The 15,016-nt window shown below is 41.6% G+C and overlaps 1 protein-coding gene across 1 annotated transcript in view; it reads right to left on the bottom strand.

The window, feature by feature from the left end:
- Positions 1-1,438: 1,438 nt before the first annotated feature.
- The window catches only part of LOC147683945 (uncharacterized), a 93,623-nt gene continuing 80,045 nt past the window's right edge, over positions 1,439-15,016 (bottom strand). Inside the window, exon 7 of the mRNA XM_086942582.1 lies at positions 1,439-3,436. Within this exon, the coding sequence (XP_086798708.1) occupies positions 1,439-3,436 (1,998 nt within the window). The remainder of the gene's footprint in view (positions 3,437-15,016) is intronic.

Below are 15,016 nucleotides of genomic sequence, written 5' to 3'. Positions count from 1 at the left end.
CCTCTGTGTAAGTTCTCTCTCTCACACTTAATTCTACTTAATTCTAGATCTCAACCTCTCTCCTTCTCTCTGCACTATTATCTGTAACTCACTCTCATTTTGCCGAGGGTTAATTTAAGGATTTTTTGTGCCCCCTGAAATATATAGTCCAACAGTTTTCGTGGGACCTAATTCCTAAACGTTTGTCTGGTATCATGCAGCCTAAATTAGCAGGAAATGAGTAATAAAATCTCAAAGTTGTTGCACGCAGATATCACTAAAAACTGTCGTGCCTGGGGCACCAAAAACCCGTAGGGTCACATTGCTGGAACGTATCCCTCTCAAAACCGTCCGGAGCACTATTGCCCCTGCGCATCCCTTACCGAAGTGGAATACTACATTTAGTGGTTAACCTGTGGTTTTATAGCATTCGAAGACTATTTTATGCCAATTTTAGTATTCTGTAGTATTCTTTTTGTGAAGGCTAGTGCATGAAGACTACTGATATGTGAGTAATTATTCTTGAACACTAACTGAATACTAAGCAAATACTTCTTTGCTAACCGTATACTCTTCATTTACAATGCAGAACTTTTACTGAATACATACAATTTGAATACTACTGCACTTTACCCAGACTACTATTCAAGCTGCTGGTGAATAGTAAGCAAATACTTCTATGCTAACCGTATAGTCTTCATTTACAATGCAGAACTTTTACTGAATACATACAATTTGAATACTACTGCACTTACCCATAGCTGCAGATTCTATAAAAAGTTATGTCCAAAGCATTTTGGGTCAATTGCTAAACCGAAAAAGTATGGCTAGGCTAATAATCACAATATTAACAAATAAACAGGTACACTAGTAGATATTTCCCAATTACACATGCATAGGTGGGAGGTCTCTTCATTCCTCAATAATATATTTGTTTGAATTAATGGTCAAAGTATTCCAATACTCGGTTGACTTTTTAGTTTATTTTCAACAGTCCAAAGATAACAAGTAAAAGTATAAGGGGTATCGGTAAGACAAGGAACAATATCCACAATCAATGACAGAAGCCCATTCATTTATCATTGAAAACTCTTGGAAAACTATATGGTTGAATTTAATTTAATTTTCTTAAGTACATTTGATAGTAGCACACAACAGTGTGAATTCCTATGGTGTTAAAACCTAGCTACATTTGGTAAAAGTAAACACATAAAAAGTAAACACATAAAAGTAAGCATATCCTTATGAGTGCCTTGGCAATTACCAGTTTACAGTGGGGGGGAGGGTTGCAGTTTAAAGTGATGTGTATCATTTCCGATCACAGAGGATTGTGTATCATTTCCTAGTAATTCCAGGGTGAAGTTTGCTAACCCCATATCAGTTTTTCAAATCTGCCAAAACGTATGGTACCTTTTAAAGATCTGGGCATGTAGATTTTTGGCTAATACAACAGCATCCACTAATCTCTCTCATAGTGATTTGGGAATTCACATACAAATGACAATTTTGTGGTACAAACAAAGCAGCAACTTCCTACTATTTCCGAAATATATACTGCTATTATCTTGTTCCAACTTGGGTTAACTTGATGAACATTGCAGTCACTGGAATATGTGTTTACACAAGGCATTGGATTTAATAGTGCCAAGTTGTGAGTTTTTCTATTTATGTCGTTGACCTGGATAAATTTCAACACTTTTCCAAACTGTATTTCTGAATTATCTAAATATTTTATTGTACTTTGGTCCCGTCTGACTAGTTTGTTGTAGTTTGCTGCATACACATAGCAATAACCCTTCCTTAAACTAATTTTATCATATGATGCTACTTTCCTTTCAAAGTATACAGATACTCTTTTTTGAGCTGCTAGGAACTCATCATTTGGTAAATCTTTTATAGTCATTTTCCCCATTTGAAAACACCCATCTATTATCTCCATTCTCTCCACACGTATCGATGGATCCATAAGTCTATTGATTGCATTTTGTATCTCGCCATCAATATTGCAGGTTGCTTTAAGTAATGGTATCATCTGAATTAATGTCACAGTATTCAAAATTTGCATTTCTACATTTTGTGTTCCAGAGATGTGAGACACTATGTAGCCATTTAGGTCTTCAAAATGAAAACAGCTATTTGAAAAGAGTGCCCCATTGTGGTGTACACAGTCTGAAATATGCACTAACTGATGAATATTCATAGTTATGAACCTCTGATCATACAGGTCTTCAAAAATTTTGACAAAGGTGAGCAAGCAAGTCTCTGCTCGGTTGATTTCTGAAAAAGTCAGACTTTCTTTATCAAGTAAATATATTCCTTTTGAGAAGAGGCAAAAATGTACAAATAGCTGATTGGGTAATACATCAGCTAGTACTGGTATTCCCCAGAAGAGCAAGAAGTTTATGTATTCAGAGGATTTCCATAAATGTACATCTTCAAGGCTACGAGGAGGTCTTGATATGTTAAGTGGAGGCTTGATAGCCTGTAATCTCTTGCTAACAAGGTCTCTGTAAGAGTGTGCTGAAAAGCTTGACTTCTCATATTGCTTCCCGAACCACAATGTGTGCATCAGTTTCATTACACCTGCGCAGACCCCATGCATATAATCTAAACGAAATCCATTAATACATGGGAAAAGGGAAAGGAATAGAAACCGGAAAGGGCCTTTCACACCATGAACTGAATATTCATGTTCACCCTGTTGTATTTTAGCTAATGTTTCATTTATATCAGTCTTCAGATTTTCAGTTGTTCTCGGTGGTCCTTCAGGATCATCATCATTGTAAGGAAAAACATGGCAATGCCCCATTCCCGATCTTGAAGTCATAACTGTCTGTAAACAGGACCAACAGCTAAATTTCCCATTGAACTGCTTACTGTTGGTAACCAAACAACGAGCTGGTAGATCACAAGTGCATAAAAGTAGTGCAGCACGACATACAAAAACAGAGCCTGTATGATCTGTAAACATAACTCCCTTTTCCAAACGACTCAATTCCTCAGTTAAAGGATGTAGGTATGTCCACATATATGGCTTTCTTTGCCCAATCCAAATTCCATAGACAAGCATGTTTTCTTTTGCTTTGCTATTTGGTACGGAGAGCTCATTAATCATCAAATTCACAGGCCACATGCTTAGTTTACTACTTTTAAAACTGTTGATATTGTTTTTCATACTTAATATCCCCTTATCAAACAGGTTTTTGTATCCAATTCCATCATAAACACCACCTATTACAGAGTTTCCATTCTGTTTGTAGTGCTCATATCTGTGTGTTCTCACTTCCTCCGTAAAATCTCTCCTCTTAAACATAGTATTTAGCTGTTCAATTATGGAGTGTTGGACAAAAAAAGCAACAGCACCAGGCTCTGTAAGATCCTTCAGACAATGGGTGTTCGTGCATATCTTTGCATTATCGCTGATGCTTTCATAGCATGAGGAACAGTAGTTTCTTATCTTAGGAATGGGGATCAGGGGGTCGTGCTGGAGGTAGTGTTTTCGAGTTTAGGGTAGTGTTGTGGTGTGTGTGTAGGGTAGTTTTTAGGGTTTAGGGTAGTGCTGGTGTGTCGTGCAGGGTAGTGTTTTAGTGTGGGGACTGGACTGGGTGTAGAGGGATGGCCGGGGGAGAGTTGTGCTGGGGGTAGTGTTTTAGGGTTTAGGGTATGTTGTGTTGTTTGTGTAGTGTAGGGTAGTGTTTTAGGGTTTAGGGTAGTGCCGGGTACTCGTGCAGGGTAGTGTTTGAGTAAAGGGACCAGACTGGGGTCGGGTGAGAGTCATGCTGGGGATAGTGTTTTAGGGTTTAGGGTAGTGTTGTGGTGTTTGTGTAGTGTAGGGTAGTGTTTTAAGGTTTAGGGTAGTGCCGGGGGGTCGTGCAGAGTAGTGTTTGAGTGTAGGGATCGGGGGAGGGTCGTGCTGGTACTAGTACTACTCTCTACTACTCACTGTACTCCTCTCTAATACTCACTTTCTACTACTCTCTACTTCGCACTCTCTACTACTCACTCTCTATTACTCACTGTCTACTACTCTCTACTACTCTACTCATTCTCTCCTACTCACTACTACTCACTCTCTACTACTCACTCTCTACCACTCTCTACTACACTCTACTTCTCACTCTACTACTCTCTACTACTCACTCTACTACTTTCTACTACTCTCTACTACTCTCTCTGTACTACTGTCTACTCACTCTCTACTACTCACTCTCTACTACTCTTCTACTCACTCTCTACTACTCTAATACTCACTCTACTACTAACTCTCTATTCCTACTCACTCTACTACTCACTACTACTCTCTACTACTCACTTCTACTCTACTATACTCTACTCACTCTAATACTCTACTACTCACTATCTACTACTCTCTCTACTACTCAGTTTCTACTACTCCCTACTACTCAGTCTCTACTACTCTACTCTCTACAACTCACTCCCTAATACTCACTCTCTACTACTCACTCTACTACACACTCTCTACTTCTCTCTACTCTCTACTACTCTCTACTCTCTACTACTCTCTACCTCTACACCCACACACATATGCACACACACACACACACACACATATATATGTGTGTGTGTGTGTATATATATGCATACATATATAAGAATGTATATAATCTGCATATCTATGATGTAAATACAAATAAAAAATGCATGCATATATATATATATATATATATATATATATATATATATATATATATATATATATATATATATATATATATATATATATACATATACACATATATGCATACATATGCTTGATATGTACATGAAAGTGTGAAAGACACTAATAAAAGCAAAGCTAAAAAGCCACCTAATTTCAAACAGAATTGCTTTAACTTAAAGGAGGGCGAGACCTAATTCATTTTCAATGCTGGTTTACTTGGATTATTTATTATTTTTTCACATTCGCCTTTTTTTTAAATTAGATTTCTGTACTTTTCATATTTTATTCTTTCTCCAGTCATTGCCACTTTCTGGACGTTTGGATACTTTGCTAGATTGCTTGTGGCCTCCCGTTTTGTGAGTAGTACTTTTTTCCCTGTTCTACTTGCGTAGCGCTGACGCGATGACGTACATTGGTTGCATGGCTCCTAATAGGACCGCAGTTCAAAGTTTGGGAGGTTGTCAGCCTAGGCTGCGTGATGGCGCTGCTCGTACCGCCCGACTGGCCACGGCGGTAAATTTAAATCAATGCTCTTGAGTGACCCGCTCTGAGCTGCTGCCCCTGTTGTGAGCCTGAGGGATTCTGATGGGGATCTCCGGGAGTGCACGCACGTTTGCCATTCCCAATGGACTGGAGACGAGTGAAAACGTGTGATCAGACTCCGGGGAGTAACCGGAATTGCTGTCCTTGCATGTAAGTGTGAGGCCAGTGTCAACTGTTCTTTTTAATGCTTGCCTGCTAATATGAAGAGTAAATGAGTAAGTGAGACTGAGGGGTGCATTGCAGCCATCTGAGTATGTGTGTGTGTTAATCATTTACATTATACAAATACTTTGTGCAACTGCTTGCAGTCAGTGGGTGCGGCCCTGTTACAGACGTGTAGCTCACTCACAACGTCTGCCCTGGTGCGGGTGCGGGGCCGGCTCCGAACAACTGTTTCTGGCTCCCTTAATTTCTTTCTGGTTTATTTCTCCAAAGATCCAGGAATACTTGCAGTTTGAAGGTTCGTTTCACGACAGTAACATTTGACTAATAATGAAAAACTGCTTAAGCTAAAGCTAGCTCGTATTTTAGAAATGTACTGTTAAACAGTTATGTTCTTGCAGGTTGTGATCCTTGTTGCTCACTTTAATTGCAGCGAAATGGGCTCCAATATTAGTTGACATGATGTAAAATGCACTGCGAAGATAAAAATGATCCATAAACCATACTATTTTTTCTCGTTTTTTTAAACGTGTTGCACAAGTTGAATTTGGTCAGCTGCAGGAAAGGTATTTTCATTGTGCTTGGGAAGTGATCAATGTGGCTTAACGGTCATCGCTGCCGGCTTTGCAACTGGGGAACGGGGTTCGAGTACCGATGTGGACTCAACAGCCTGTTGTTCTGGGCAAATCACTTAATCTTTACATGCCTGAAAGAAGAGGAATGCGACTGTGTGCATTTTAATTGGTAGTCATACCGCTCCACTACACTTTGGTTGAGTTCACACTGAAAATCTGCCCAAAAATATTTGCAGCGATATGGACAATTACCATATTTCCATCCATTTCCATAATTCTTGCCCTGTTCCTTCAGAGACCAGGCCCCCTATGGTCCGGGCTTGACCCTCCCCGGATTTGGGCAAACCCTCCCAGAGAGGCAGGGAAACTGATTCCCTTTTCTGCTTGCTTACATGGCTGTGTTCCGCTGCAGGTCACTCTGTACCTGTATCCATTTATCTGTTTTTCGTTTTTGATAACAAATGTGTGCTTGACTAAGACCAACCTGTTGACTTTGCCAATGCTTGTAGTATACGTATCACAAACCTGGTTGCTTTTGTACCACTGAAAATTGTGCATTCGAGGGGGTTATTTTATTAGCAGTGTGTGTGTTGCTGGTGTTTATGTTCATGGGGACAGCCATTGTGAGGCGGTGCTGTGCCAATCCTAGGGCTCTGGGGCTGCCCTGGGCGCAGGCATGATGGTGTGATTATGTTTAAAGTATAGTGTCTTGAGTATGACTATCTATGGTGACAGTGCAATGGTTGTGGGCTGTGTTACTGCTGAAAGTACAACAAGCACTGGCAATGCTATTAGATTCACCAGGGCACATCATATATGTTCTTTTTGCCTGTTACCCTGCTCCCCCCTCCCCCACAGATTTTTTTGGTATATTGCTTGACAAACCTTCCTGGAGTGGAACACACTAAGGCCTACTTCTTGCAAGTATAAATCTTTCTACTGCATGCTTTCTAGGTAAAGTATCTTTCTCTCTCTGTGCACAGATCCACTCTTATAACCTATACAGTCCTATCCTGTATGAGAGTGAAGGTACCAGCAGAATATGGGTATCAGGCCTGTTGCAGAGCACTGATGCTTGCAGAATGCCTGGACACCATGCAGAGGGAATCCCAGCAATGAGGTGCACCTGGACCTGGGTGGACGCAGTGGGCTTGGTTGACTGGGGAAGACCCTTCTTTGTCACCAGGTTGAGTTGCTTTTCAAACGCCGGTTCTCCATCACCGGTTCTTTCTACGCACAGAGCTATTTTTCTACCTCAAGCCTCTCTGAAATTAAAGCATATGTACAGCACGTTTTCTAGTGCCCCAAAACGCACATGTTCCCCTCAGACTTTCTTAAATATCAAATCATGTATGCTTCACCCTGGTAGGTTATTTACAATTAAGAATGTGCTGTCTTTGAAATGGTAAGAAGTGGTAACAGTTCCAAGTGTAATTCTTATTTCACAGAGCGTGAGGTGTTTTCATGGCGCCACTGAGGCGGCAATACCTGAACTTCAATGACTAAGCTTCTCAGATCTGTTCAGTTTTGCAGTTGTCAACTGCCGTGGTTTGTGAGTCATTCTTCTGGCGTGGTGCCCATCGCTGCTCACTCATTCGGATCAGGTGTCGTGGACACCAGGTGGGGTAAGTTGCCAGCCTCTGAGGTAAGTCAGGCGTTATTTCAGCATTGCCAGGCAATCCGACTGCTCATGGTAACAGATGCCAGTGAAGACTGGATGAGAAAAGCTGAAAGCGGCCTGAGCTCTGGGTACCTAGGGATATCCCGACAGTCGGAGTGTGAAAGAGAAGTGGAGCGATGCTAACGTCAAAACCTATGTCACGTGATACGTAAAAGGTTAGGACTGGACAGGGCCAGTCACAGGCCAGGCAGCGCAGGGCTATGGCAGGCTCAGTCAAACGCCAGCTGACCTGTTGGGAAATCTACTGCTTCTTTGGAGCTCAGTCCTCTTTGGAACAAACTGGGATGACAACAAGTGTTATCTGAAATACGCGCAGTCCTGTCATTGTCCATTTTATGTCAAAGTTGTAATATGCTAAGCATGAGCGAATTTTGCGGATCTCGCGTTCGCGAATTTTGCGGATTTGCGGATTCGCAATCCGCAAAATCCGCGAATTCCCGCAAATTTGCGGATTTTTTTTTTTTTGTGTTCGCCCGTGTTTCTGCCAGTTCGCGAGGGTTTTGTACACTTTCGCAAATTGCGAACTTACCTGTCGGGTCGCAAGTTTCGCGAACTTGTTGTTTCTACGTGTCCAGCCTGTTTGGGACACTCTTCTTCATCACTGCCACTCTCTGTCACCACTGCCACTCTCTGACTACTCATGCCACCCTCTGGCCCACCCATGCCACCCTCTGTTTCATCACCACACCCTCTGGTTGTCCAGTGTACATTATTTTCGGCAAAGCAAAGCACACCTTCCCTGCCTCAAGTGACCTGAATTAATTTGGGGCTGATTAATGTGTCACAGAATATTTTTTTAGCTGGCACCTGCTTCCTTAGTGCGCCCTGATTAGTGATCTTTTGCACTTGCTAAGTGCTTTCATTGTTGCAAAATTAGTTACAACACCTGCCCTGCCCCAACTGACAATAATGAATTAGGGGCTGATTAATGGATTTTAACTTCCAGCCTGGCTCCTGCTTGTCTCCATTAGCTGTAATTCAGGACCTTTGTGGCATATGTGTAACTATTCTGAGGATCAGAGCAGGGTCACATAATAGTTTCAACTGGCAACTGAACTCTGGAGGGGTCCCTCAGGAAGCACTACAGGAAATGGCTACTAATGATGAGCCTGAACTTTTGAACCTGGTAAGTAGTTACTTTCAGTTTTGCTAAAATCGTATTTCTGCAATTTTGCACTTATTCGCGGGGCGCGAACTCACGCGAACTCACGCGAACAGTGCGAGCAGTGCGAGCAAAATCCGCTGCTCGCGGATTTGCGGATTTTGCGGGAGATTCGCAAATCTCGCGGATTGCGAATTTCCCGAAAATCCGCAAAATCCGCGAGCGGAACGGATTTTCCGCCCATGCCTATAATATGCACGTTTTCTATCGCAGTATTTTTATGCTATGGGGGTTTGCTAAGCACTCTATCACCATGTCAGGGTTACTTGGCGCTGTGCCGAGATTCAGGGACTTTTAAGGCAGACAAACTAAAGGGAAAACAACTAGGAGTTTGTACCATAATCAAGGAATCTGTTACTCTGATGCGTATCCATCTTTTCTACGTCATCATTTATATAGATCTTGGTTTCCAGCGATAGGGCAAATGTGACTACTAACGAGTAATTGGCCAGCTGTGGACAAAGAATTCTGTGGTGCTGGAAGGTAAAACATGCTATTCACATGCAAGTGCAAAGTTAAACACCGCAAAGGCAGCGCAATAGGGCAAGCAACTCGTATATGCAACAAAATTAAAATAGATTTCTACCAAACTGGCGAAACTTCACGTTCATTTCTGAAACTCACAATAAGATCACCGATATCCAACCATGTATGTAAAACCCAAAGCATTGCGCATATTTTGGAAATTTATACACATGTTCTTTGTGTGTCTGGAGATGAACACAAAGGAGTTTATGTGCAAACGGCCTTTTTGCAGTGCATTAGCAGTGGTTGCTGGTAATTTTGATAGGGAAGGGGGCGGGCGGGCCACAAATACACCCATACATTCACAAACATGCACTCATGCACCCATTCATAGCGCTCATTTACAACAAATTCATATGTTTATACATACACGCACGCACCTAACATTCAAAAACACAAAACGTACCTCTGCTGCAGCTCAGAGAAAGGTAAGCCTCAGAGGTCCTAGGAGTGGTGTGACTGCTGCTTTCCTGTATAGCCAGTGAGGGAAGGCAGCAGTCCCCTACGCATCACAGTGTGGGATGGGTTTGGTGAGAGTTGCTGACCTGACCCCACTATGAGGACAAGGAGTGTCTCGCAGGCTGACCTTTGCTCAGCCTGACAGAAACTCTTCCTCTCTGGAAAAAGGTGAGGGGCGTGGCCCCTTCACCCTTATGGGCGGGACGCAGCTGAACATTAGTAGTACCAAATAGTACTCCTACAAAATGCTTTTCGGTAACCTGCATACAGATGTTAATGCCTCCGTCTCTCCTATTTTTTATATGTAGAGCTCTCCACTCTAACTGCGGAGATCTCTGCACACATATGCCTGCGTTTAGAAGTAAATGTGGGAGGAACGGTGGCATGGCTGGAAAATGCAGAATGCTTGCTACTAAATGGGAGTGGTTAAGGGAGGAGTAAGGAGGGGATTAGTGATGGTTAAGGAGCGGGTTATGGAACGACATGCACGCACCCACAAGACAGCAACCCTATTGATGTTCACAGACTCCATTTCTATAGTTATACTTGCGCTTCAAAACCCCATCAGGCGTAGCAAGCTCTATATAAATACAAACCTCTATCCCTTCACTATCCCGCCACCTACACTTCTATACCCAAAAAACTGAATAACATAGCCACTACTCAAATTTCTTCATATTTTACTATACTAATTTTCAACACTAATCCTTTGAGTTCCAGAGTGGCGTGCTACTTGCCAGAAAAGCACTTCAACATCCATCGGGGTAACAAGTGCTATATGAATGCAAACCTTTCTTTCCCTTTTATCCCTCCGCTATCCGTTTCACTCCAAATAACTGATTAATATCCACCATTGAAATTACTTTAATATTTCACCATATTAATTCACCACTAATCCTTTATGGGCTTCCTGAATAGCATGTTTCAACACCCCATCAGGGGTAACAAGCGCTATATAAATACAATCCTTTTTTCCTCCTCTATCCTTCTACTGTTACCTTCCTTCCTCCCTCTCTCCTGCCTCCAGCTTTTCATTCTTTATATCTTTTTTTCTATTCATCTCCCATCATTTTCAATTATATGCCCCTGCTTTCCTTGTTAGTCCTTTATTCTCGCGGTCCCAGCTTTTTTTTACTCAGCTTAGTATCTCCTTTCTCCATCTCTCACTGGTATCTACTTTATATCACTGTCACTGGTATCTCCTTCGTCTATCTCTCACTTGTATCTCCTTCGTCCATCTCTCACTGGTCACCTTCGTCCATCCTTCACTCGTATCTGTTTCGTCCGTTTCTCACTCGTATCAGTGTACCCAAATAAATTATAAAGGCCGCCGCAATGTGCCAGTGCAGCGTGGCCGCCGTTTGAAGTTGTTGACTTTTCCCCACATCACCTTGGGACACCACCCCTTTACTATGGGACACCACCACTTTACTATGGGACACCACCACTTTACTATGGGACACCACCACTTTACTATGGGACACTACCACTTTACTATGGGACACCACCACTTCACTCTGGGACACCACCACATCCACATCACTCTGGGGCACCCCCACATCACTCTGGGACACCACTGCTATTAATTTAAATTTTAATTTTCAAAGCCAACACATATTAAAGAAAATTGTCATTTACAATACCAATAGCTCACACTTTCCTAATGCGAGACCTATTGCATTGCAAATGCTTGTTTTCTGCCTGCCCCTTGTACAGTGGCACAGAGTGGGTCACTGATAAAGTGTGCTTGGATGGCCACTGTTGTCCAACATTAAAAGCCCAAATTTAACACATTTCATGTGGAGCACTCATGCCAATATAAACCTATGAAGTAACTCCCGATCTTTGAAATCTTCTGAACTTTAGTGAAGTGCACGAAATTTGGGAAATTTTGAAAAAAACTTCACAATATTTCAGAGGAAAACTCTGTAATTCTGAACACCCCTAAAAGAATTGATTTGGTTATGACATGATGTTTGCTGGATTATATTTTCATTTGATGCAGAGCAAAACATAACCCCAGTTATAACCAATTTGTAAAACTAGCAGATTGAGAAAATCATGGGCTGCATTTTTTTTAATTTAAATGTTGAACATGCTCTGTTACTCTAAATCCTATAGGTCTGCATTTTGCTTAAGTCTATACCGTTGGTTTTAGGAAAAGGGTAGCTCTAAACGACACTACATGGCGTTAGAGGATAGTAGAAGGCTCCAAATATCGTAAAATAGCTCCTCACTGACAATAATTCTATTTGGAAGTCAGTGATACTTGCTAATTACAACAAATACTGTGGCAGCGCTACATAAAAGTATATATTCAGTGACAAGTTTGCTTAGTGAATGTAATCATTTTTTTTATTTTTTAAACTTCATTTGCCTCTTTTGGCACACACCGTACTCGGAGGTGCAGCGCCGTCGTCCACATACTGAGCTAGTGTCATCGAAGGCGGGGCTGACAGGGTCCAGGGCTGCAGCAGTCACCGTAACCCAACTGCTCTTGTGTCTGGACTGTCTGCAGCCCGGAGTACAGCGTGGGACAGGCAGGCCACACCCGAGAGAGACGCAGCCAGCACCGACACCACAGACACAGGTGAGGAGGAGTGCCGGCTGCCGCGTGAACCCCCCCCCCCCTTGCGCCAACACCCCTCTGCGCGACTCCCCGCGCTCATTGCCGTTAATATTCCGATACTGCTCACAAAGAATACCACTAGTCTTCAAATAGTGGTCCCAAAGAATACCACTAGTCTTCAAATAGTGGTCCCAAAGAATACCACTAGTCTTCAAATAGTGGTCACAAAGAATACCACTAGTCTTCAAATAGTGGTCACAATCAATGAGACTACCCTTCATTTTGCTCTTGAAATAGCACAAGAGCTGCAAATAAACCCTAACAGAATACTACTAAGCTTCAAATACTATTCTTATAGAATACTACTAGTCTTCTTTTAGCAATCAATTGAAGTATTCGCTATGTATTTGAAGGGTAGTTGAGTAGAACTAGTATTCCCTCATTAGCATATTTCGGCTTGTGGGCATACTACTTAGCCTTCATGCTTACTAAATGAATACTACATTTTAATAGTAAATGAATACCGCTGTAACCACTGGAATCACACTATTTGAAGGTCTTCCATTTTGGTGAGGGATACCACCAGGGCTGGCAGCATTTCAAGTCTAAGTCGGTCTGCAGGTATCTTTTGTGCACACCAGTACAAACATGATGTTACAATCAGCAAATGTATGCGTCATCAACATTTCAGAGCACTTATTTTGCATTGAACCACAAATTAACATAAAAAGCGGGGTGTTGTGTTATCTAGCATACGTATAGAATGCAACAGCCGCTCGTGTGTTATCCTGTAGGAGGACAGAGGCACTTATATGAAGGGCGTGCTTCTGGCGTTGAGACTTGTCTCATACGGGAAAGGCGATGTAATGTAATTTGCTTTTTAGTGCGCGCGAGACAGAAGCGTGGGGAGCGGCGATAACACTGATAAATATAAAAGCAGCCTCTGTTTCTGACACCCCAGGATGCGTCTTATTGACTAATCTGTTTTTTATCACTTAGCAGCGAGGGGAAGTACTATGAATTTCGAAATAACACCGCCAAACTGATAAACGAGGACTTCTAATTACACCGCTCTGCTGCTCGGTGACTGAACAGCTTGCAACGGCCTGGCACGTTCACTTCTCGCGACATCTTGACGCCATCTTCCCAGAGGTGAAAAGCCATTATGTTATTGCTAGTGTTTATTAGGCCGTAGCTCAAAAGGACGCTCATAGATAGGAAGGTGTATATTTCGCAAACTGATGACTCCGGTAAATACACAGCCGAAATCCCTCGGATGTAATAGTGTGTGTGTTTTTTTTTCACCTAATCTGCTTTAACAGGCGCTGGGACCTTTAACAGCAGAGCCCTCCATAATCTCTAGAAAACGACCTCGAGTTTGTGTGTCAACACTACCTCGAAAGTAGTCAGCAAAAACCAAACTAGGTCAAGAGCAAACACAAGCTGGGCAGAATATAGGCGCCGCTCAGCGCTGACTCCCTTAACTGACACATAAAACCGATTATAACACATTTGAGAGAAAAATGACAAATGTGCACTAATTGTGCTAACTCTACCTCATCCAGAATCATAAAGAAACAAACCCATGAGACTTAGTTACTGCATTGTAAAAGCATGCAGATGAATTGTAGGGTAGAATGGAAATAAATACATAATTAACTCGTTTCAGTTGCTAATCCAATGTGCAACAATCAAAGGGTAATTGCGATGTATTTAGGTGTTATACGATTTCTAATCATTCTTATCAAAATTAATGATGTGTGTTTGAACAATTTAATGAAATCTAACATGATTTAGAGATATTTATGTGTGATACTGAAAGGTTTCATTCTGAAACTCTATATTTTGCATATGGTAAATTGTGCACCAAGTGAGAAAGGTGAAAAGGGTGCTGAACACTCATACTAAAGCCAATTGTTCCGAAACTATAATGGAATAATCTTCATATATGTACTAATATGAATCACCTAAACTGATATTAACAATTTATATTTTGAAATAATGTTATAGCTTGGTACTTTGAAAATGCAGTAATATGTCATAGTTACATATGTTATTTATAACAAACCAAAAATGCTTTATGAATGCAATTAAGTTGAAAGAAATATATAGAGTCTCAAACGGTCCTAAATGAAATGTATATTTCCATTATTTTATATTCACAACAATTTAATTAATTTGGGAACATCTGTCATGAGAAACTGTGCTATTTAACTCACTCATGTGCTTTTGCAAAAGGATTTATGTTTGAAATGTATATACACTGGATGGTTCGAAAACTTGCGTGATGATCACCACCTTTTCTTTATAAGAAGTGTCTTCTTTATACTCCATGACAATCCCCCTATCTGAACTGACCACTGGACTGAGTGGTCTGACCAGATGAGGTGACGCAGGAGGCGTCCCCCAGAACTTGAGGATTATATTATACATTGATGTGACGGAAAGTGGACTCCCTTCCTTCCTCCCTTGTTCTTTCTTGCAGACTGAGAGACACATTTTTCGCTTCTTGAAACTTCCTTTTGGAGTCTATTGCCTTTCTTTTGGCTGACACATAGGCTGTGTACTATACCCAGACTGCTTTCCCTCTCATGGGAGAGTGCTTTTGAGCTGCCATGGTTCCTGTCCTTTCCTAAACTTTCCTAGAGCTTTGGTAATTATTAGCAATCAAAGAGAATCA

The sequence above is a fragment of the Lissotriton vulgaris genome, chromosome 11 (genome assembly GCF_964263255.1).
Source record: "Lissotriton vulgaris chromosome 11, aLisVul1.2, whole genome shotgun sequence".
Taxonomy (NCBI): domain Eukaryota; kingdom Metazoa; phylum Chordata; class Amphibia; order Caudata; family Salamandridae; genus Lissotriton; species Lissotriton vulgaris.
The sequence above is the reverse complement of the archived record's forward strand: the minus strand, read 5'-3'. Positions and strand labels throughout refer to the sequence as shown.